General features: G+C 41.7%; 1 protein-coding gene across 2 annotated transcripts; it reads right to left on the reverse strand.

The window, feature by feature from the left end:
- Positions 1 to 9,349: 9,349 nt before the first annotated feature.
- LOC133481253 (regulator of G-protein signaling 21-like) lies at positions 9,350 to 19,132 on the reverse strand. Of its 2 annotated transcripts, none has more exons than XM_061780395.1 (5): positions 18,164 to 19,132; positions 17,810 to 17,869; positions 17,458 to 17,519; positions 17,193 to 17,359; positions 9,350 to 13,487 (listed from the first exon to the last, which is right to left on the reverse strand). In XM_061780395.1, the coding sequence occupies exons 1-5, from the start codon at positions 18,238 to 18,240 to the stop codon at positions 13,299 to 13,301; spliced, it is 555 nt and encodes a 184-aa protein (XP_061636379.1). In that variant the 5' UTR covers positions 18,241 to 19,132; the 3' UTR covers positions 9,350 to 13,298. The 2 variants fall into 2 exon arrangements, with proteins under 2 accessions (XP_061636379.1, XP_061636378.1); XM_061780394.1 differs by having other exon boundaries at positions 9,351 to 13,487; positions 17,458 to 17,522; positions 18,164 to 19,125.
- Between the last annotated feature and the right edge of the window lie 6,097 nt (positions 19,133 to 25,229).

Below are 25,229 nucleotides of genomic sequence, written 5' to 3' on the forward strand. Positions count from 1 at the left end.
TGAATTAAAATATCCATCCATCCATCCATTTTCTGAGCCGCTTCTCCTCACTTGGGTCACGGGCGTGCTGGAGCCTATCCCAGCTATCATCGGGCAGGAGGCGGGGTACACCCTGAACTGGTTGCCAGCCAATCATAGGGCACATACAAACAAACAACCATTCGCACTCACATTCACACCTATGGGCAATTTAGTGTTGTCAATTAACCTACCACGCATGTTTTTGGGATGTGGGGAAACCGGAGTGCCCGGGGAGAACATGCAAACTCCAAACAGGTGGGGCGGGGATTGAACCCCGGTCCTCAGAACTGTGAGGCAGACGCTCTAACCAGTTGATCACTGTGCCGCCGAATTAAAATATAATTTCAACCAATATACGCTACACTTGACATATCTTGCAGGGGTCATTTTGACACATTCAGGCCACTACCATACCTACGATCTCACTCCCCATTATTCCAGCCCACAACAACCCTCCACCATCTCATTGTTGACGACGTATTTTTTGTTGGGACACGGTGGCCATCCCTCAACCTTTGAGAACTCCATGCTGCAGGACCATCCAAATTAGCAAGTAATAATAATAAGTGAATAATTAATACTGACCAGCGGCATGTTGGGGGCGACTGGTGAGCACGTCTGCCTCACAGTTCTGAAGACCAGCGTTCAAATCTGGCCTCGCCTGTGTGGAGTGTGTGCGGTTTGCATGTTCTCCCTGTGCCTGCGTGGGTTTTCTCCAGGTCCTCCGGTTTCCTCCCACATCCCAAAAACATGCATGGTAGGTTGAGTGAAGACTCTAAATTGCCCGTAGGTGTGAATGTGAGCATGAATGGTTGTTTTTTTTTTTATATGTGCCCTGCAATTGGCTGGCGACCAGTGCAGGGTGCACCCCACCTCTTGCCCAGAGTCAGCTGGGATAGCAGTATGGAAAATGGATGGATGGATGACTAGTGAACAGTGAATCATAACTGTTTGAAAATTAGTTTTCATGCATTTCTGTGCACACTGGAAATGTTTCATCTTGTGAGATTGCATCGAGAAGTTCTTGGGACTCCTTGGAATTTTTGAAATCAGTTGATTATTATATATCTACTTGGCTTCTAGTCTTTAACAAAGTAATTTCAAATATTGTATGTGGAATCTTAGGACGCTCGAATGTCTCACCTATCCTCATACCATGCAGCTATAAATGACATTTTATTTTTAACACAATCAAACAAATGTAAAAATCAAAAAGTCAACACGAGATAATTCCCGACTGTATATATGTGTCATTATCAAATATCTACAGTATGCTATGCAATACAGTTTCAAGGTTGGTAAGATTTCCATCCATTTTATGTACCGCTTGTCCTCAATACGGTCGCAGGTTAGCTGGAGCTTATACCACACTTAGACATTTCTATAAATTCTAGTCATTTTCCACATACCATGCAGTAAAATACTATTGATTGTACTGTAATTAAATTTATTTTCCACTGCATTATGGGATTTTCATTGACGATAAACTGAGTTACTGTATTTTTTTTCAAATTGATGTTAATTCCTGTAAAACAAAAACTTTGGCACAAAAGACAAAGTATGCTACTGTACATCAATTTGAAATTTCATTCATTATTTTTATCAATTAAATATTGTATTAGACCATTTTCTATGATAACATAATAAATTAATGGAGGCACTGTAATGCTCGGCTAAGTTTAAAAGCAGAAGAATTGTGAAGTTTTGGGGTCTCCAGCATGCATTGCACAATGCAGTGTTGAACTGTGCGATACAGTGACATCCCGGTCAATTCTGTTGTATATTTACTAAACTAAGCTAAGCGTTACCTGGCAACTTAGCTGCGTTAGATACTAGGGTGCAATTCATTTTGATTGCTACAAAAAGAGCTCCCGATTTCATTGTGTGACTGATCATCACCACAATGAATAAAACACATCAATTTAAAAATATATCGTGATTCTCTGTTTATAGTGTGTTACGTGAACCAAAATCCCATGATGCAGTGGAAACTACATTTAACACTTAACAGTATTTTATTGTATGCCATCACTGTAGAATTTACAGAATTGTAATACATGCCCAACTGTCATACATGCCATAATTCCCAGCATGCATTAGAACATTCATGGCTCCACAGTGTTTGAGGATTTTGTTGTAATAGACACACATACTGTACATAACAAGAGACACATGCAAGAAAATACGATTATACAAGAAAGAGAATGATTATAAAAATCTATTCTGTAGAAATACTACACGCTAACAATGTGGCACCATTGCAGAAAAGCATTGGTGTATATGCTTCTATAATGTATGTGTTCTGGCCACAGTATACTTCTGTGTGAGGAGGCTCATTGTAGAAGTCAAGACACAGTTGCCAATTGTTGCGTTTCACACAGTATGACCTAATTCAGGTGAGTGAGTCAATGATAAATACTGCTCAATACTTTCAGCGGCTGATGGATGAGTAAGATGTATGATGTGGCACATGACACCAGAACCTAATTCAAACTATTCTCCTCCCACTTTTCTGTGTTTTTTTTTCTCCCAGTAACTTACTGACAACCATGTTGCCAATAAGTTACTGTAATTGAAGTGTAATTTTGAATGTCAGTGAAGCCGGAGTACCCCAAGACCATGCAAACGTCACACAGGAAGGCTGGCGCCTAGATACTGTGGGGCTGATGTGCTAAGAGAGATAGCGAGACCCAGTGCATTCCATAGAGCACCAATTAGGAACCGCTCCCATTTATGCAAAAATACCTGACTAATGGATTGAAACGTACTGTCACAGGACAGGTTTATCTACTCCAACAATCCACAAACCGCCTAACCTTACAAGGACATTGGCACCTCACAAGAACAACTGAATGAGAGTACTGAACAGTATGTCCAAAAGATAATAATCTAAAATCTAAAATGCTTTTGAGAGAGGGAGAATCAGTACTTAAATGCATGCCTGTCGTAACTTCACATACAGTGGGTACGGAAAGTATTCAGACCCCCTTAAATTTTTGACTCTTTTTTTATATTGCAGCCATTTGCTAAAATCATTTAAGTTCATTTTTTCCACATTAATGTACACACAGCACCCCATATTGACAGGAAAAAAAACGAATTGTTTAATTTTTTGCAGATTTATTAGAAAAGAAAAACTGAACTATCACACAGCCATAAGTATTCAGACCCTTTGCTGAGTATTTAGTAGAAGCACCCTTTTGAACTAATACAGACCTGAGTCTTTTTGGGAATGAGGCAAATGTTTTTCACACTTGGGGATCCTCTGCCATTCCTCCTTGCAGATCCTCTCCAGTTCCGTCAGGTTGCATGGTGAACATTGGTGGGCAGCCATTTTCAGGTCTTTCCAGAGATGCTCAACTGGGTTTAAGTCAGGGCTCTGTCTGGACCATTCAAAAACAGTCACGGAGTTGTTCTGAAACCACTCCTTCGATATTTTAGCTGTGTGCTTAGGGTCATTGTCTTTTTTGAAGGTGAACTTTCGGCCCAGTCTGAGGTTCTGAGCACTCTGGGGGAGGTTTTCGTCCAGGATATCCCTGTATTTGATGATGCTGCCACCACCTTGCTTCACTGTTGGGACTATATTGGACAGGCGATGAGCAGTGCCTGGTTTTCTCTACCTGTCCCACTAAGAATTAAGGCCAACAAGTTCTATCTTGGTCTCACCAGACCAGAGAATCTTATTTCTCACCGTCTTGGAGTCCTTCAGGTGTTTGTTTTTTTTAGCAAACTCCATGCGGGCTTTCATGTGTCTTGCACTGAGGCGAGGCTTCTGTCGGGCCACTCTGCCAAAAAGCGACTGGTGGAGGGCTGCTGTGATGGTTGACTTTCTAGAACTTTCTCCCATCTCTCGACTGCATCTCTGGAGCTCAGCCACAGTGATCTTCAGGAACTTTGGGCTCAGGTCCGAGGATGGCTACGTTGTATTGTGCGTGTCAAAAGAGAAGAGGATGCTGCTTTTTACCTTGCACTGACTTACTTAGCATTTGTAGAAAACTAAAGAGAAGAGGATAATGCACAGAAATCGAACTTAAACTGTATTATTTTAATTTGATATACTTAATCCTTTTCAAAAGGCTGCTTTTTTATTATTTAAGCAGGCTGCGTTTTAATTGCAGGCTGTGATTTATCACGCTCATGTGAAATTGTAGCCTATTCATTTGTTTCTTTTGCCGCCATTAGGAGGGAAAGAGAAGAGGATTGCGCATTATTTTATTTTATTAATCGAAATGAAACTGGCTTATTTTCGACATACTTACCGTTTCAAAAGACTGCTGTTTTATTTTTATAATTCCAGGCTGCGTTTTATTACACTCTGTTGCCCAGATAAGGGGGAAAAGAGAAGAGGATTGTTTGTATTATTGAGGATTGAAGAGGACTGCATTTTATTTCCATGGGAAGGTCTGAAATGACAGGAGGCATGTTCCATTTAGTTTTTTGGAATCCTCAAAATGGCGGCACGGTGGCCGACTGGTTAGAGCGTCAGCCTCACAGTTCTGAGGACCTGGGTTCAATCCCCGGCCCCGCCTGTGTGGAGTTTGCATGTTCTCCCCGTGCCTGCGTGGGTTTTCTCCGGGCACTCCGGTTTCCTCCCACATCCCAAAAACATGCATGAATTGGAGACTCTAAATTGCCTGTAGGCATGAGTGCGAATGGTTGTTTGTTCCTATGTGCCCTGCGATTGACTGGCAACCAGTTCAGGGTGTACCCCGCCTCCTGCCCGATGACAGCTGGGATAGGCTCCAGCACGCCCGCGACCCTAGTGAGGAGAAGCGGCTCAGAAAATGGATGGATGGATGAATCCTCAAAATAAAAATGACATCAAAAAATCTGTTTTCTTTATTATATTTCTATAATCTCATCAATGCAATGAAATTTAAAACACCATTGTGCAGCAGAGTAGTCACGTGGTGCGTCATTCTCTCCAGGATGCGCTGCAGGAAAAATAAACATTTAATCATGAATGCTCATTATGTAATTTGGATAGTAGGCTAATATAGACACTTACAGCATGTATTGCCTTCATTATAAAGCTTGTATAAGGCTTTTAATTTTTTTTGGCTCCAGACAGATTAGTTTTTTGTTTTCTTGGTCCAATATGGCTCTTTCAACATTTTGGGTTGCCGACCCCTGGTATAGACTCAATATGATAGACAAACATCCATTCACAGCTCATTCAGACCTATATTAGGCCCTATGGACAATTCAATTCAGTCTTCAATTCTGTCTTCTGTTGTGGCTGATTAAACACCAATCCGAAGCAGTTTATCATTCAACAGAAAACTTTGGATTATAATGAAGGCACAGGAGAAGTCAAAGAATATTACTCTTATATTTCTTCCACTACCATCCAGGTGTGTAGCAAGCATCATCAGAATCAGAATCAGAATCATCTTTATTTTGCCAAGTATTTCCAAAAAACACACAAGGAATTTGTCTCCGGTAGTTGGAGCCGGGCGGCATGGTGGACGACTGGTTACAGCGTCTGCCTCACAGTTCTGAGGACCAGGGTTCAATCCCCCGCCCAGCCTGTGTGGAGTTTGCATGTTCTCCCCGTGCCAGCATGGGTTTTCTCCGGGCACTCCGGTTTCCTCCCACATTCCAAAAACATGCGTGGTAGGTTGATTGAAGACTCTAAATTACCCGTAGGTGTGAATATGAGTGCAAATGTTTGTTTGTTTAAATGTGCCCTGCGATTGGCTGGCAACCAGTTCAGGGTGTACCCCGCCTCCTGCCCGATGATAGCTGGGATAGGCTCCAGCGCTCCCGCGACCCTAGTGAGGATAAGCGGCTCAAAATAGGAATGGATGGATAGTTGGAGCCGCTCTAGTACGCCAAGAGACAGTAAATTGACAGAGAACACTTTTGAGACGTAACGACATTGAGAAAAACAGTCACTGAGCAATAAAGGGTTGCTAGTTATCTGGTAATGCCGCTACAATTTTTACTTATTTATTTTATTTTTTTTACAATTGTGCAAAAAGATGCAGAGTCCTCTACCACTTAGAGCAGTTTAAATGACTAATATAGCAATAGTCCAGTGCAATGACCATAGTGCTAAGGGCGCAGAGACTTCAAGGTGTGTATAAAGTTTAAAGTGACTAGTAGCATGATAATCTGGGACAATGCTGATTGTGCAAATGTTGCAGATACTCCTCAATCAGTGTGCAAATGGAGCAGATGCTACTCTGGCATGAGTGGCCAGTATTGGTCAACAACAGATATGCAAATAGTGCAGCGTGGCGAGACTACTACAGTGAGTGCACGAGTAATGTATAAAAAACCGATAATTGAAACATTGACAAGAATATCCTTGTGCCGTCATTGTACAACCCTTATTTGCTACATCCAACCTGTAAATGATAAAAAGCTTCAAGCCGCATTATTACACATTTGGTATTTCTTAATTACCTTCAGTAATTGGTAAATAAGTGTAGATATTTAATAGTGATATATATTGTATACAGTCATTGTGTAGGGCTATATGTGACCGTCAAGAATGGCTCAAATAGGGAAGATTCAAATAAACGACAATTCGGGGATGAGCCAAACACAAATAATTATTCAAAAACAGGTTGAGGCCGCTAAAAGCCAGTCACACAGGCCCCCAAAAATCCAAGGGCTCGCTCAAAAATGCAGAAAAAGTTCAGACACAAAGAGTACCAAGACATGAAATGGAATGCTAGGACACAATGTAATGACCTGGCACAGATATCATGGACTATCATACCTGAAGTTTGCTTTCTCTGATGGGAATCAGTTATTGAGATGATAAACAATGTCCGTGCCACGCCAGTGTGGTTTGTGTTCACATCGTAAAAAATTTCGAGCAACCAGAATGTGTCGCAACTAAACATGTCAGAGATCCATTGCATTCATCGTGTCTTCTTTCATGATAATTTTTAAGATGAAAAACATTTGTCTGAAATCAGATAAATCTAAAATAAACATGTCATGGAGCTCTCGTCTCCTCTCTTCTCTCCTCTCTCCGCTGCTCTTCTATCTCTACACTAACGACTGCACCTCAACGCACGCGGCTGTCAAACTCCTGAAGTTTGCAGATGACACCACAGTCATCGGCCTCATCCAGGACGCTGACGAGTCTGCATATCGACAGGAAGTGGAGCGACTGGAGCTGTGGTGCGGCCGACACAACCTGGAGCTGAACACGCTCGAGACTGTAGAGATAATCGTGGACTTCAGGAAGCATCCTTCGACACAGCTGCCCCTCACGCTGTCCAGCTGCCTTGTGTCAACCGTCGAGACCTTCAAGTTCCTGGGAATTACAGTCTCTCAGGACTTGAAGTGGGCGACCAACATCAACTCCGTCCTCAAAAAGGCCCAGCAGAGGATGTACTTCCTGCGACTTCTGAGAAAGCATGGCCTGGCACAGGAGCTGCTGAGGCAGTTCTACACAGCAATTATCGAATCAGTCCTGTGTTCTTCCATCACAGTCTGGTTTGGTGATGCTACAAAAAAAGGACAAACTCCGACTGCAACGGACAATCAAAACTGCTGAAAAGATTGTCGGTACCCTCCTACCCACCCTTGAGGACTTGCACGCTGCCAGGATTAAGACAAGAGCGTGCAAAATCCTCTCGGACCCTCCACATCCCAGTTACCGGCTCTTCCAGCCCTTTCCCTCTAGGCGCTACCAATAAATTAAAACTAGAACTAGCCGACATTCCAACAGGTTCTTCCCTCTTGCAATCAACTTCTTAAACACCTCACTTACAATTCCATTACAACATGCTGCCAATTTTTTTCGTCTTGAGTTTGTTGTCACATTTCTGTCGGGCCAATTATACATTACTCGTGCACTCACTGTAGTAGTCTCGCCACGCTGCACTATTTGCATATCTGTTGTTGACCAATACTGGCCACTCATGCCAGTGTAGCACCTGCACCACTTGCACACCGACTGAGGAGTATCTGCAACATTTGCACAATCAACATTGTCCCAGATTATCGCGCTACTAGTCACTTTAAGTGGTGAGACTTGCCCCATCCTTGCTTGTGAACAACTGAGCCTTTCCGGGATGCTACTTTTATACCCAATCATGACACTCACCTGTTTCCAATTAACCAATGTAATTGTGGTTTGTCTAAAGTCCTGACCTCAACCCCATTGAGATGCTGTGGCATGACCTCAACAGAGCTATTCATAATAGACATCCCAGGAATCTTACTGAACTGCAACAGTTATGTAAAGAGGAATGAGCTTCAGGTAACATTTGGTTGAGGTTATTGCTGCCAAAGGATGAACCAGTTATTAAATCCAAGGCTTACTTTTTCTTCCCTATTCAGTCTATCTTTACGTTATGATCTGTAAAAATATAACATATAATTATTTGCGGTATTAGTTTAACCAGACAGTTTTTTCCTGTGATTTACATGATGATCAGATTACATTTGATGACCAATTTATTCAGTAATTCAAGAAATTCCAAACTCCAAATCCAGCCATCAATCCATCCATTTTCTGTTCCGCTTATCCTCACTAGGGTCGCGGGCATGTTGGAGCCTATCCCAGCTATCTTCGGGCAAGCTGCAGGGTACACCCTGAAATGGTCGTCAGCCAATCGAAGGGCACAAACTCCAAATAAATCAATAAAGTTTCATTTGTATTGCCGGTGGCAGTAGTATACATTACAGTCAGAGCTAGGTGCACAACTGACAAAAATTGTCTTCGTAACTGCCAGGGTGATGAAGGATAGTGATGAGAATTACATATTTCATATTTACCTCTCACACAAACACAACTAAAACGCTTTCACACACACTTCTGAAATATTTATTTCAGTATAGTATGAGAGCATAGATCATTGTACAAGCATGACTCGACTGTGAGCAGTGGTGGTCCTACCTTGAATGGTGCCCTGTGCTCGAACCCCCCCTTTTCCCCACCACCAACACGCTGCCCTTTTTTCAAAAGTGTCAAGCTCATTGCAATGGTGCTGCCGCTGATCATTGAAATAATCTTCAGTTTATCCAAAAGTGCCTTCGACTTTGCCTTGTACGACTCAACGCCGGCCGAAATAATACGTATGCGGCCATGGCAGTCCCAGTCACTTTCATTAACAATGAACTGCCTTTAGTTCCTCCCCCAAATACAGAGATTTTCAAACAACAAAGATAACTTATCACTTCAATGTTTATTTGCAAAATCCTTGAACAACCCTTTGTTTCCACAAGAGGGCACAAATTTCAAATGCAAACGCCAATGATTTACATTTCATGATGGCAATAGAAAACAAACATTCACATATCCATCCATCCATTTTCTGAGCCGCTTCGCCTCACTAGGGTCGCGGGCGTGCTGGAGCCTATCCCAGCTGTCATTGGGCAGGAGGCAGGGTACACCCTAAACTGGTTGCCAGCCAATCGCAGGGCACATACAAACAAACAACCATTTGCACTCACAGTCACACCTACGGGCAATTTAGAGTCTCCAATTAATGCATGTTTTTGGGATGTGGGAGGAAACCGGAGTGCCCGGAGAAAACCCACGCAGGCACGGGGAGAACATGCAAACTCCACACAGGCGGGGCCGTGGATTGAACCCAGGTCCTCAGCGCTGTGAGGCTGACGCTCTAACCGTGCCACCCATTCACATATCTTTTTATTTATTTATTTATATATATATATATTTTTTTTTTTTTTTGCGGTGGGGCCCCTTACCACCCCTCCAAGAAATGCCGCCCCATATCGCACATACCAGAAACTGCAACTGACTTTGAGGCTAATGAGCTAACCACGTTCCACTGTGCTGCCTGAATATCCATCCATCCATCCATTTTCTGAGCCGCTTCTCCTCACTAGGGTCGCGGGCGTGCTGGAGCCTATCCCAGCTGTCATTGGGCAGGAGGCGGGGTACACCCTGAACTGGTTGCCAGCCAATCGCAGGGCACATAGGAACAAGCAACCATTCGCACTCACAGTCATGCCTACGGGCAATTTAGAGTCTCCAATTAATGCATGTTTTTGGGATGTGGGAGGAAACCGGAGTGCCCGGAGAAAACCCACGCAGGCACGGGGAGAACATGCAAACTCCACACAGGCGGGGCCGGGGACTGAACCCGGGTCCTCAGAACTGTGAGGCTGACGCTCCAACCAGTCGGCCACCGTGCCGCCCTGCCTGAATATAATTAATATAATTACATATAGCAGAGTTGTTCATTCACCTGACTTGACCTGTGTAGACTCACTGGGCTCAGTTCCAACTTAAATGGTTGCCCTGTGATAGACTGACAACCAGAAAATACATGATTACACCTCATAAAACCAGTTAAATTTTTACATTGTCTTTTATGATTTTATTAGTTTATATTACTATATTTTACAATACACTGCTACTTGTCTTTTTTTTATATACCGTTTTTAAAAAATTGTGGTCTTTTTGGCGGACTGGAACAGCTGAATTGCATTTCCATTCATTTATTCATTCATTGCTTCATTTTCAGTACCGCTTATCCTCACGAGAGTCGCAGACGTGCTGGACCCTATCCTGGGCGAGATGCAGGGTACACACTGAGCTAGTCGCCAGCCAATCGCAGGGCACACATATAAACAAGCAACATTTGCACTCACATTCACACCGGGCAATTTAGAGTCTTCAAATAACCTACCATGCATGTTTTTAGGATGTGGGAGGAAACCGGAGTCGCCGGAGAAAACCCCACGCTGGCACGTGGAGAACACAAAAACTCCACACAGACGAGGCCAGATTTGAACCCTGGTCCTCAGAACGGTGAGGCTAAGCAGTCGCTCACCGTGCCGCTCCATTTATTTTAAGAGGGAAATATGTTTTGAGATTGATTTGAGGTAAGAGCATGGTCACAGAATGAATTAAACTTGTATCACAAGACACCACTGGATTATGATTCACAATTGACTGGGCTTCATACAAAATATATTTGTCCCAGCACAGTACTAATGGACATTTCAAGAACTATGAGAACTTAAATGCTTCACTGTGCTTTTTTGGCAAATGGTTTTTGGTGAGTGAAGTTCTGCAGGCTTGACAATAATTATGTTGAGGTTTTTTCTGTAGTTATATTGTACATCCAAATATATCTTATTAGATACCATGTCAACAAGAAAGATGGATTATAAAGTCTTGCGAGCAACTGTTCCATAACAATGTCTGTTACTTATACAGTGGAACATATAACAGATACAGTAAATGTGCACACCTAACATTTATTTTGTAGTGCAGGCATTCCAATGAGATCATTAGAATTGTGTTGCCACCCTGTATGGGCCATGGGAATATCACAGCTCACACACACATTCCTGATAATAATAAATAACAAAAGACAAACAAAAGGGTTAGTATAATCGACTTCATTTTGATGAAGATGGCAATTTAAATAATTTAATCTACTTCTATCATTACCGTTTAAAAAGCAACACTACAGTATGTTATTGAGTGAATTGAAATAAATAATATAATGTTTAACTCATATTTACCTCCTAAATTTACATTTTAAATTATTAGAATTTTAACAGCATGCTTTAATCTTTATCTAAATTGCATTTTAACCGTGTAACATGCAATGTTAATACATTAAATCATGAGCGTTGACATTTCTGTGCTGCAAAAAGTAATCCTAGACTTCTATTATGGCCTGTGTAGTCAGCATATATGAAAGTCACTGTTTTTAAAAGGAAAGTTGCCTTAGTTGCTGTTGTGCAACATTTAATTCTGATTCCACTCAAATGTAAGTTAAAGTGTCACATAAATAGTGAAATGTAACAATTGCATAACTATGTCTTCATAAGTGCAAAATGACCAACTGTACAGACATCGACTGACATTTCAAAACCTGACCGAAAAATGAGGACATATGAGTACTCATGATATGACCCATAGCTCTGTCATTCAACAGTCTTGTATTTCAATGAACACATTTCACGGAGCAAACGAATAGCAGCATCAATATTGTCAATACGAGCTGAACACGTAAGGTTTGGTGAATTGCAACAATGACAAAACAACCCTTTGATTGTCTATAAATGGGAATTTGTGTCTTCAAAGAATGATGGTGGGTGTGTATCACAGACAAAACCATCCTCCACATCCTCCATGCTTTGGATATCATGTCATCTCATCAAGAGGATAGAAGGATTTCAAACTGCACAAAGTAAATACTCTCCAATACACACATGATTAGGTGAGTGTGCCTTCTGTGTTGCATGCTTAATCCTTAGCTCCAAAGGAACCATCTTTGCAAACAAGGGGAGTTGAGGTCCGGTCTTTGTGTGTGTGTGTGTGTGTGTGTGTGTGTGTCAGTGACGTGCGGTCAGGGTAGGCAAGTGAGGCAGAGCCTCACTGCCCCCTGGTGGCCTTTCCTTTCCACTGCATGGGAATAGTAAAAAAAAAACTTATGATTACATTCAATTGTTTCATTTTAGTTTTATGGTCCGTGCTTTACATTGATTTTCTTTTTCAATTCAATAATTTCAATGATTTCATCATTAAAATAGCTGAAGTTTCATATTTCCTGTTCAAATGCATAGGACGCAAAGCTACGAGCCACGTTCAGTCATCACTCCCATGCTTCAAGAGACCACGCACACATCCATTCAGGCAGGCAGTGATTGATCGATGGCTTCACACAAGAGACATTGGTGTTTCCTCATTGTATCGCCAATAATATACATTTTATCACACATGTACTGCACCTACTGACGTTTAACAGACTGTCTAATATATTTAATGAAAGTGTGTGACATTTAGTCTTTCTTATCAACCAGAAAAGGCACTAAAAGTGCACAGTGGAGTCTGGTATGTACGGTGCCACAACCATCATGTGGCAGTGTTGAATTGTGCTTCATAGAGCTCCAGACGTCACGTGACTATAGTCAGTGCCTCACCAATCATGAACCTCACTGCACGTCACAGGTGTGTGTGTGTGTGTGTGTGTTGTTCTTAGCTCATTGACCAGAGCATGTGTCAGTCACTGCGTTTTAGCCAAAAGCATCAACGACTCAGTGGGATCCCAACAAATCACATACTACATTTTCATTAGGACTGGTGGTGTGGTTATTTAGTTGTCTCCTTTCACATTCAATAGGTGCATAGTGCTCCGTGTGGGAATCCTTTCATGACTGGACCAGGGCAGAGTTGAGGGCCCAGTGACGACTTCAATGCTTCCTTTTTTGTCTGAGGCATGCTTATTGACCATCTTCCTTTCGACTATATCAGTCCTCCCTGCTGAATAGAGTCCAGCATTCCAGTCATGAGTTGTATGTCCATTGGTGTGTTGTTGCTTTCATCCTTTTGTGGCATCAGCAGAAAGGTTTTCGAGGAGAGTTCTGTAAATGTCTGAGCGTAGAAACCGTGGGTACGAGTCTCTTTCCATCAACCCATAAACGATTTTCTGAGCATCATCAAAACAGTATATGGTGGGACTCTTGATGCTTCTTTTGATCTGCTCTCGAGTGTGATAATCAATGTTGATCTGGAACAAGGCAGATGACAGGCATAAAGGGACATTAGAAGTTGTATGACCATAAGTACTGGAGTGAGTGAGTGAGTCAGTCTGTCTGTCTGTCTATGTATCCCAGTTAACAAACATACGTTGCACTGACGTCAGCGTTTGGAAGGCACGTCGGCCAACCGTTGCTATGCGTCTGACAAGCATCGGCCGAAAAGCATGTATTTCCCAGCTTCATTAAACGTCCCACCAAGGTCTGTTTTGCGTCGGCTTGGCTGGCCAATCCCATGTTGTGTGGACGTGAATTTACCGATCTTAGAGCGCAAAGACTGCACAAATTGTTCACAGCTGAATTAATTACAGCACCAGCACGGCGTTCGCCACCAGCATTTTTCAGGTAAATTATCATTTCAGTTAAATTGGCAGAAAATTACAATGTTGTCACATGTAGATAAATTACATTACTTTAGGAACAAACTGGGTTTGCCAAGCTGTCTGCTTTACACACGTATTAAAGGTAACTCAACCATGTGTTTTATGATTTTCACGGACAATACCACAGAATATGAATCGGTGTCTGTCTGATTTACCAGCCAGCAATGTTTTGTGATAATCTTTTAGTTATGCAAATGGTTTGCCTTATATTTCCAGTTATTTTCACACATCTTTCTGTTTTAACCTGAGCGGGTTATATAATACCACGGCACATGTGGTAGGTTCAACTCGGTCTAATAGATTATACAGGTATCACTCAAAACAAATCCATGGGTCTAGACCAAACAATATGTGCCCGCCATGAGTTTGACATGTGGTTTGAATGATGAAATTTATACGATGACGTGATACTGAAGTGAAGTGGTCACTATATTTTTTTCTAGGAGCTTATTTTGGTGTTGCTTATTGATGTTCATGAATTATTATTCATTGTATTTTGCTCTTGTTCTTGCTGGAGATCTGCAAATAGCTTCTTAACCTGAATTGTGTGAGTTTAGTAGTAGGATTTTCAATGTACCTTGGGCAAGTTAGCTCAGCAGCACTGAGCTAATCAATGGACTGAATGGAGCAGAACAACGCTGGCTGGCGCTTCAGCTTGAATTGTTCAGATGTCGTGTGGTGGTAATTTTTGATAAAATTCCGTCTCTACGACATACAGTATTGCCAATTAGCAATCGCTATCCCTTCAACATCAGGGCAATGGAACTTTTGATGATGGGCCGACGTCGGTGCGACATATGTTTGCTGACTGGGATGTATATATGTATGTACAAACCCCAATTCCAATTAAGTTGAGACCTTGTAAAACATAAATAAAAACAGAATACAATGATTTGCAAATCCTTTTCAACCTATATTCAATTGAATACACTACAAAGACAAGATATTTAATGTTTGAACTGATGGATGTTATAGTTTTTTTGCAAATGTTCTCTCATTTTGAATTTGCAACACATTCCAAAAAATCTGGGATAGGGGGCAAAAAAAATCTGGACAAGATGAGGAATGCTCAAAAAACACCTGTTTGCAACATTCCATGGGTGAACAGGTTAGCTGGAAACAGATGATTGTCAGGATAGGGCAATGTTCACCACTTTGTGAACAACTGCATGAGCAAATAGTCCATCATTAAAAGATTCAGACAATCTGGAGAAATATCTGCATGTAAGCAGCAAGGCCGAAAACCAACAGTGAATGGTCGTGACAGTCGATCCCTCAAGCAGCACTGCATTAAAAATAATTTTATAAAGGCTATTGCCACGTGGGTTTAGGAACATTTCAGAAAACAATTGTAATTTAACACAGTTCGTCCCTACATCTACAAATACAAGTTAAAACTATACCATGCAAAGCAAAAGCCATTCATCAAAAACTTCTTTGGGTCTGAGTTCATCTGAGAAGGATTAACGCAAAGTGAAAAAGTGTGCTGTGGTCTGATGAGTCCATGTTTCAAACTGTTTTTGGAAATCATGGACGTTGTGTCCTCCGGACCAAAGAGGTAAAGGACAATCTGGCTTGTTATGTTAGTGCCCATGGCAATGGGTAACTTGCACATCTGTGAAGGTAACATTAATGTTGCAAGGTTCATACAGGTTTTGGAACAACATATGCTGCCATCCAAGCAACATCTTTTGCAGAGACGGGCCTGCGTATTTCAGTAAGACAATGCAAAGCCACATTCTGGATGTGTTGCAACAGTGTGGCTTCATAGTAAAAGAGAATGAATACTAGACTGACCTGCCATCAGTCTAGACCTATTCTCCTATTAAAATGTGTGGAGCCTTTTGAAGTGCAAATGTGAATGTGAGTGTGAAGGGTTGTCTGCATATATACGTTCCCTGTGACTGACTGGTGAGCAATTTGGGTGTAGTCTGCCCTTCGCCTGAAATCACCTAAGATAGGCTCCAGTGCCCCGCGAGCCTGAACAGGATAAGCGGTATTGAGAATGGATGGATGGATGGATGGAGATGCCGGACTGTTGAGCAACTGAAGTTGTACATCAAGCAAGAATGAGAAAGAATTGCACCTACAAAGCTTCATCAATTAACGTCCTCAATTCCTAAACACTTATTGAGTGTTGTTAAAAGGAAAGCCGATTTTATAACACAGTGGTAAACAATGCTCCTGTCCCAGCTTTTTTGGAACGTGTTGCAGGCATAAAATTCTAAATGTGTGAATATTTGCAAAATAAAACAAAATGTTTAAAGTTTGAACATTAAATATCTTGTCTTTGTAGTGTATTCAATTGAATTTAGGTTGAAAAGAATTTGCAACTCATTGTATTCTGTTTGTATTTACATTTACACGGTATTCCAAATTCATTGGAATTGGGTTTTGTACAAGATGTGTCAGAAAGGTTCCAGGACTGCTGTCACAAAAGGTATATTTCAAATCCTAAATCAAAAATATTGGCACCACTGGGGTGCCAAGAGTTTTAGTCATGTATAAAAGACACATACCCTTTTTTCCCCCTGACTGTTTGACCTGAAATCAGACTGTACCCTTCCTATTTTAGGTTAATAAGGATTGTAAAATAATTTCCATTTGCTAAATGCCAGAGGAATGAGAGTAAGAAGTTAGAATATATATATGAAATAGAAAATCAATTCATGGCTAAAAGCACCAGGGGTGCCATTCTTTTTTAGTATGTACAAGTTTTCCCATTCGAATTCCTCTGGAGTCTAGCATACTTTCCCAGCCTTCACTGCCACACATTCATGCACTGGTCGGTCATCACGGCCATCTAGATGTCGTCCACGTCTTCATAACGGGTCCCCTTGATGACCCCCTTGAGCTTGGGAAAGATTAAAAAAAAATCACACGGAGCCAGGTCGGGTGAGTAGGGAGGTTGCTCCAGCACAGCGATGTTCTTCTCAGCCAGGGCATTATGAGCAGGCACGTTGTCATGGTGCAGCAGTTGTCCTGCCGCAACTGTCAGTTCTTCTCACACAGCGAACGCAGCTAACGCAATAGGTTCTCTTTGTAGACTGTGCTTTTTGATCATCTGGCCCACAGTGAATGAGAAAACTCATACTTTGGGTTTGAAATATATTGTTTGTGATGCCAGTCCTGGAACCTTTCTGGCACACCTTGTATGTATGTCCCGTATGTATATATGTCCAGTGTGTATGTATATCAATATTCTATCCCAGAGAAAAATCAATATTAATGTACTTAAACCAACAGATAAAGATTTTTTGTATGGTAGTTACGGTTGTTCTTCAATGAAATTACCTCTTTAGGAGATTCAGCTTTGATAAATTGTTCATAAATTTTCTTGGCTTTTGACGCCATTCGGAATGAAGACTTGATCTTCTTGTAGTCCTCACAGGTGAGCCAAAACTCAATATTCTCATCGCTGTATTCAGATTTCAGAAAGTTGCGAAAAGCAGCTAATCCGTCTGAGGTGGGCACAAAAAACACAACAGACCTAAATGACAGGTCCCATCATGTTGCTTGTATAAATCTTTGTGAAAGTTTCTCAATTTTCCCAACTTACATTTAGAATCCAGAAGCCTTTCCAAAGACTGTGACCATTGTTGGGTATCTTCTAAAGTTAGCCTGCTGAGAGAGAACACAAATTTTATTACACAACCAGAATAAAATATGTTGGTAGAGTGGATGACAAAACAACATCAGATGACAACAGCTAGGACACATTTGTGCTCTCATCGAGAAACAGAGCCGATGACATGTTGGTGATGGGACATGTTGGTGAGCATACGGTGCCAAAGCAAACATGGTCTGTAGTCCATTTGAATCCTTTCATACTGCCATAGATGGAAATGAAAGCAGCAGGGGAGCTATTTTAAAACTGAAATCTATGCAAAACACTCAATAAGTCTCCTTACCTCTCAGAACTTGATGAGTGTGAGAACATGCACTGGAGCCGGCACATAAAGTTCTTTCCGCTGTGCGAGATAAAAGAAAAACATGAATATATCCCTGGATTTATTGTAGTAAAATTAATTTCAAGTGAATCTGTCCAAGAATGTGGGGCATGTTATTACAAGCATGCAGCATCGTAAAGAATGGAAAACATGATTAACTTGATTTATTTTAAGTAGCAAGATATCCTTGATATGCCAGTGCATGTATTCATGCTGACACTAAAATGCCAGACTTGGAAAAGTAAATCACATCAAATGTCAACTAACAAGTATTAATTGCACGGAATACCTGTCAAAAATAGAGGTCTCACTCACATGTTCTTGTTTCGCTTCCTGTCATCTCTGTCCATAATGAAGTGCTGTGAGGGTGGGTCGACAATTAAGCTTGGCATTGTTTTGTTAGGTCCACACTCTCAGGCTCTTGGTCCTGGTCATGCTGCAGCTGAGAAACACTTTGGAGGCTTCCCTGGGCTTGTTGCTTTTTATACTAAGGTCTCCTGCTGCCATAGGCAGGGGCTACTGGGATACATCAGCAGCTCAGCCCAGACTGAAGAGGAAGCACCCCTTCCTCCTCCTCCTGTTTATCCTCTCCTCCTACCTCACTGCTGGAAACAACACAAACTGACACTGTACTGTGCTCCTTCCTCCTCTCGATGTTTTACTCCCTTGGACAGTATGTGTTCTTTTTCCTTTCTTTATCTTTTTAAAAAAAATCTTCCGTCCTGCCGCTTCTTCTCTGACAAGCCAAGTAGGCAGCACTCAGTGGCTGAACGCATGCTGTGATGACATTATTTTTTTCAGTCAGTAGAGAAGATGCAAATGACAGTAACGGTGACTGTGATAAGCAAATCGTGACCTTCGCATGCTGCATCTGGGTTTTGGTATTGTGGCTTGTCGAAGGGATATAGCACCTCTCTTTGGCCTTCCTTTCCCCCAAAGTGTTTTTACCATTGTTAGAAAGGTAATTATAAATTCCCCATGAAATGAAAATTCATAAAAGTAAGTATTGTAGTGTGAACAAAATAAAATTTGATTTGAGCCTAAGCCAACACCCAAGACAGCGTATCGCATCATGGCTACGGACTACTTAATCATTAAAAATCAAACTGCAATGTAAACCCTTGTATGGGGAGCAGAACACTGTTATATTTTATTTGTTGGTGTTTGGATTGACATAAGAATAGAGAGACTTGTGTTTGTGTAAAACTAATCAATTGCCATTTTGGACTGGGCAAGACAAGGAAAAGTAGAACTGGCCAACAGCTCACTGCAAGGAATTTGAATCGAAAGAATGTTCGCCCAAAATTTCACTCCATTTATTTGTCCAACTCTTTTTTTTTTCTTCTTCACTTGTTTGACCAAAAACGATATTATATTCTACTTAAACCATTCATTACTTTAGTATTTTAAAGGTATATTATGGCAAATGTTAGGCACCCCAAAACAGATTTATTCTAATAACATTATTTCTTATGTCGAAAATCCCACAGGCCTGTCCGCGCACAGATGAAATGTATTGTATTTGTGCGCAAACCCACACTTGGCTGATAATGTCATTCCATCAACTGTGAGGTCCTCAAATCTGGGAAATTCACAACTCACCTTAAAAATAGACATGTTTTCATTCTAAATGTTAGTAAAAAGAGAGCAGCAGTGAGTAAAAAAAATATTATCATTACGAGTCAAAATGCACTCTTGCCCTCTAAATTTTTCAGGCTTTCCAGATAAACTCTACACACAACTGCAATTACTTCTGGTGTGTTTTACAACTCGCTTTATGGTGATGGTTGTGACAAATAAAGTCTTCAGATTTGGTATTGTATAATATATAGGCATGTGATTGCCTGGCGACCAGTTCAGGGTGCACACCGCCTCTCTCCTGAAGACAGCTGGGATAGGCTCCAAGCACGCCCGCGACCCTTGTGAGGATAAAGCGGTACGGAAAATGGATGGCTGGATGGATAATATATCGGCAAAAAGAGTCTTATAACAAACATATGAACTCAAAAATAAAACTTTCCACAGGACATTGAAATCTGCAACTTGGACAATGTTGCAGTTAGATGACAGTTACAGAGTCACTGTAGCAGGAAGAGATGCAACAATTTGTGTATTAGAGGAGAACTGTTCATGGAGGAAAAATGTTGCTGTAAAGTAGATGTATGACTGTATCAAACAGTAATTCAAGACCTATAGGGCTCTGGTAGTAGCTCAAATTGGGCGAGGAAGTTAAAACATGATCTTTCTTTCTAAGCAGTGCTGAGTTGCACATAACCAAGGAACCTACAAACTGCTCAAGTGCACGGCACCATTGCACTGTCCCCACATTCTGAAATCTTTCCCTTGTCTGCCTGACTGTAAAATCCTGAATTAGCGCAAACCATGCAACAAAGAACAAATATGATTTGTTTTTCCTGCTGTGGTTTAGTTTACAATATAAAACTAGCTAAAATGAAAATGGCAGTTTGATTTATTCAAAACACAATATATAGTATTTTTCTTAAAACATGCGTTGTGTTCTTTACAATTCTCAAAATAAGAATGTGGGTTGAATTCAGACTTAATAAAGAGTAGCACCAGTGGAATGAATATACTGTAAGTATTTCACACAGGGAGATGTACACAGATTTGTGAGAGAAAAGAAAGAAACTGAAAGGAAAAGTCCCAACAGATGGAAAAACATGTGAAATCCATCCTTTGTTGAGTCCAGCCGATGTTGCCCCTGCGCCTAAATCTGGCCCGTGGCTCAGCCTCACTCATGTGGTTCTTCCTCTTTTGCCCAAACACGGTAATAAGAACTCAGGCGTTACAAACAGACAATCAACACTCCTAAGTGAAGGTTGTCCCTCATGTGCAGCAGCAATTTGTTTTTGTCTTTTTCATATACCGAGTCTTGTATCATTGTGTATAAAGTGAGGTTTTGGAAATTACACTTGAAAGCACCAAACTCATACAGCTGTGATGAAGTTCCCCAATTAGGCCCATTTTGACCATGACGGAAATCACTTCCTTTTTGATGTCATGGTAACTGCAAGACTGTGAGAAAACGGACAGATTGTGTGTGAGGAATATTGAGCAATGTTATGTGGGAGATGTGAGACCTTTGCCATTTAGCAGGAACATTCTCGACACCTTTAGTGTACTCTAGACATTTGCCATTGACAAAACTGTTGTGCTCATTAAACGTTGTGTATATATATATATATATATATATATATATATATATATATATATATATATATATATATATATATATATATGCTTATATATATATAAAACCTTTCAAAAAAAGTTTAATATCATGTAAAAGTTAATTTATTTCCATAATTCCATTCAAAAAGTTAAACTTTCGTAGATTTCAACAATTACAAATTTCAACAATTATTTTAAATATACAATTTATTTTAACATAATTATGGGCTGTTCGGTCCCTGTATGACCGGAGTCAGAGTTTGTTCCGCAGTAAGTCGGACTCGTTTCCGGTGAGGGTTGGACTCTGCCAAGGCTGCCCTTTATCACCGATTCTGTTCATAACTTTTATGGACAGAATTTCTAGGCGCAGCCGAGGCGTAGAAGGGGTCCGGTTTGGTGGCCTCAGTATTGCATCTCTGCTTTTTGCAGATGATGTGGTTCTGTTGGCTTCATCAAGCCGTGACCTCCAACTCTCACTGGAGCAGTTCGCAGCGGAGTGTGAACCGGCACCTCCAAATCTGAGACCATGGTCCTCAGTCGGAAAAGGGTGGGGTGTCCCCTCAAGGTCGGGGATGAGATCCTGCCCCAAGTGGAGGAGTTCAAGTATTTCGGGGTCTTGTTCACGAGTGAGGGAAGAAAAGAATGGAACGGGACGTCGACAGGCGGATCGGTGCAGCGTCTGCAGTGATGCGGACTTTGTATCGATCAGTTGTGGTAAAGAAGGAGCTAAGCTGGAAGGCGAAGCTCTCGATTAACCGGTCAATCTACGTTCCTACCCATCCATCCATTTTCTGAGCCGCTTCTCCTCACTAGGGTCGTGGGCGTGCTGGAGCCTATCCCAGCTGTCATCGGGCAGGAGACGGGGTACACTCTGAACTGGTTGCCAGCCAATCGCAGGGCACATAGAAACAAACAACCATTCACACTCACAGTCATGCCTACGGGCAATTTAGAGTCTCCAAGTAATGCATGTTTTTGGGATGTGGGAGGAAACCGGAGTGCCCGGAGAAAACCCACGCAGGCACGGGTAGAACATGCAAACCCCAAACAGGCGGGGCCGGGGATTGAACCCGGGTCCTCAGAACTGTGAGGCTGACCATGCCACCCGTTCCTACCCTCACCTACGAAATAACAAGATCCCAGATACAAGCGGCCGAAATGAGTTTCCTACGCAGGGTGTCCGGACTCTCCCTTAGAGATAGGGTGAGAATCTTGGTCATCCGGGAGTAGAGCCGCTGCTCCTCCACATCGAGAGGAGCCAGATGAGGTGGCTGGGGCATCTGATTCGGATGCCTCCCAGACGCCTCCCTGGTGAGGTGTTCCGGGCACGTCCCACCGGGAGGAGACCCCGGGGACGACCCAGGACACGCTGGAGAGACTCCATCCTTCGGGTGGCCTGGGAACGCCTCAGGATCCCCCCGGAAGAGCTGGAGGAAGTGGCTGGGGAGAGGAAAGTCTGCGCGTCCCTGCTAAAGCTAGTGCCCCCGCGACCTGACCTCGGATAAGTGGGAGAAAATGGATGGATAGATGGATGGATGGATAATTTGGGCTTCCAGCTCATAAAACCCACAAAATTAGGAATTCAAACAAAATTTGAATACTGTGAAGAAATCACCATTTACTTTTTTCAATTTTTGTAGAAAAAAAAGAAAGAAATTAGAGTCACATTACATCAATCAAAATATGGTACTTTCAAAACGATATGTTAATCTTCAAGACTTGATTGGGTATCCCTTTGCTTTAATCACTTTAATCGATGCGCTGTGGCATTGAGGCAATCAGCCGGTGGCATTGCCCGGGAGTTATGGAAGCCCAGATTTCATTGATGCTTGCTGACAGTTCTTCTTTGTTTTGGGATCTGGTGCCCCTCATTTTCCTCTTGATAATACCACATAGATTCTGAATGGGGTTTCGATCCGGCAAGTTGGCTGACCAGTCAAGCACTGTGATGGCATGGGCATCAAACCAGGTTTTGGTGCTTCTGGCGGTATGGGCAGGGGCCAAGTCCTGCTGGAAGATGAAATCTGCATCTCCATACGGATCCTCAGCAGAAGGAATCGTGAAGTCCTCTAAAACATTCTGGTACACGGTTGCGGTGACCTTGGATTTAAGAAAGCAGAGTTTACCAACACCTGCACTGGACATTGCACCCTAAATCATGACTGACTGTTGATATTTCACACTGGATCTCAAGCAGCTTGGGTTCTGTTCTTCACCCGTCTTCCTCCAACCCCTTGTACCTTGATTCCCGAATGAAAGGTACACTTTACTTTCATCGGAAAAGAGGACCTTGGTCCACTGGCCAACAGTCCAGTCCTTCTTCTCCTTGGCCCAGTTGAGACGCTTCCTACGTTGGCTCAGGCTCAGAAGTGGCTTGTCCCGAGGAACCCGACAACTGTAGCCCATCTCCCGGATGCGTTTGACTATGGTGGTTTTTGAAGCTGTGACTCCCGCCTCATTCCACTCTTTCTGGATTGCTGCTAGATTCTTGAATCTTCTCTGTTTGATAATCCGCTGAAGCCCACGGTCATCTCTTTGGCTGGTGCATCTTCTCCTGCCACATTTTGTCCTTCCATTGATATGCTTGGACACAGCACTCTGTGAACAGCCAGGCTCCTTAGCTATGAACTTTTGTAGCTTACCCATCTATGGAGGGTATCAATTATGGTTTTCAGGCCAGTTGTCAAGTCTGCAGTCTTCCCCATATTGAGACAACTGAACCAAACTGAATTTAATGACACCTGGGGAAACCTCTGCAGGTGCTTAGAGTTCGATCAGTGTTTGACACTCAGTTTAAAACATTTATGGGTTGCAAAATTTGGGCTCATTTCTTCACAGTATTCTCATTTTTTTAATTCCTTATGTTGTGGGTTTTATGAGCTGGAAGCCCAAATTATGTAAAAATAAACAAATAAATACTTGAAATTATTTAAATTGTGGGCCCTGAATGTATAATCTAGGAAAGTTTAACTCTTTGAAAGGAATTATGGAAATAAACGATATTCTAGTTTTTTGGAAAGGGTCTATATATAGTATATTGTATGTTGGTGCGCAGCTGTGTCCACATGCTTTTTTTATTTTTTTGTTTTTTGGAGGTTAGAATATCATCAATCAGAGACATATGTGGACAGCGGCTAATACATTACATTTAGTAGGGTTTGCTTGGCAATTATACGGATATATTGATTTTGTTGATATCATCACAAGACTTTACTGTCACTATCTATCAGTGGGGGTGTTTCCCCTGTACACAATGCACAGTTAGTAAAGTGTTGGCTTATTCACCCGGCATCTAACACCCAGTGATAACAATGACAATAATGAATTTCAATAGATAAGTACAGTAAATATAGTATATGCGATGAGCTAAGAGATGAGGTAAGGCAATCAAGAGTGTGAATCGTCTGTAATAACGTTTTTCAACGGCCAACAACTGGATTAGCACAGATTGGCTTTAGACTTTGTGAATATGATTCTGTTCTACTATTATGTATGCCTTGACTCTGGAACCTTGTTTCAGTCAAAATCCACTTGATTAACACCTCTGGTAGGTGTCTGTGTTTTAATCGCTGTACGGTCCCTTCAGATTATACAGTATTCTGTATAAAGTATACAATTCTTGCATTATTATGAACCAGTGTTTTAGTTTGTGTTATTGAGCTATGCTTGCTTTTTACATTATGTTGACTCATAGCAAGGGCTCTATAATCATGAACGACGTAAAGCCGGCATGGTGGGCGACGCAACTGTGCGCCAGAGGCAAGTTAGACCGGTGATCCACCGGCATTTGCGCCCCGCTGCAAATGTGCCGTCTACAAAAATAGACCCCATAGTGTATTTTCATGGCAAGTTTGTCGTTGAGCGTATTCATTGCATGTCCGTCATGTTGTTGATGGAGCATATTAAGATGGATTTGTTTGACGTGTACCATTGCAGGAATTGCTACTGGGAAATGTCCAGTGTGAATTCATATATAGAGCTTCCATTTTTGTACTAAATGTGCTGTTCACTCACTTGACTCAAAATTGAAATTAAAATTATTGTTTATATATCTAACTTACAATAAACTACCTGCAGGTGTATTGGTTTCCTGTGCCTTTCCTGGAGAACAAATAAGTATGATGATGATGATGATTATGTATTTATATATTTTAGTTCTAAATTCAGTGAGGTTCAGATAGCTTCTCGT

This window comes from Phyllopteryx taeniolatus, chromosome 7 (assembly GCF_024500385.1).
Source record: "Phyllopteryx taeniolatus isolate TA_2022b chromosome 7, UOR_Ptae_1.2, whole genome shotgun sequence".
Classification (NCBI taxonomy): Eukaryota; Metazoa; Chordata; class Actinopteri; order Syngnathiformes; family Syngnathidae; genus Phyllopteryx; species Phyllopteryx taeniolatus.

Bases quoted from the DNA above. Each gene is read 5' to 3' on its own strand.
- LOC133481253 (XM_061780394.1), bottom strand. From the start codon at position 18,240: ATGCCAAGCTTAATTGTCGACCCACCCTCACAGCACTTCATTATGGAC. The intron at 17,523-17,809 runs GTAAGGAGACTT...GTTCTCTCTCAG, and splicing joins CACTCATCAAGTTCTGAGAG to CAGGCTAACTTTAGAAGATA. The intron at 13,488-17,192 runs GTAATTTCATTG...GCCTTGTTCCAG, and splicing joins AAGCTGAATCTCCTAAAGAG to ATCAACATTGATTATCACAC.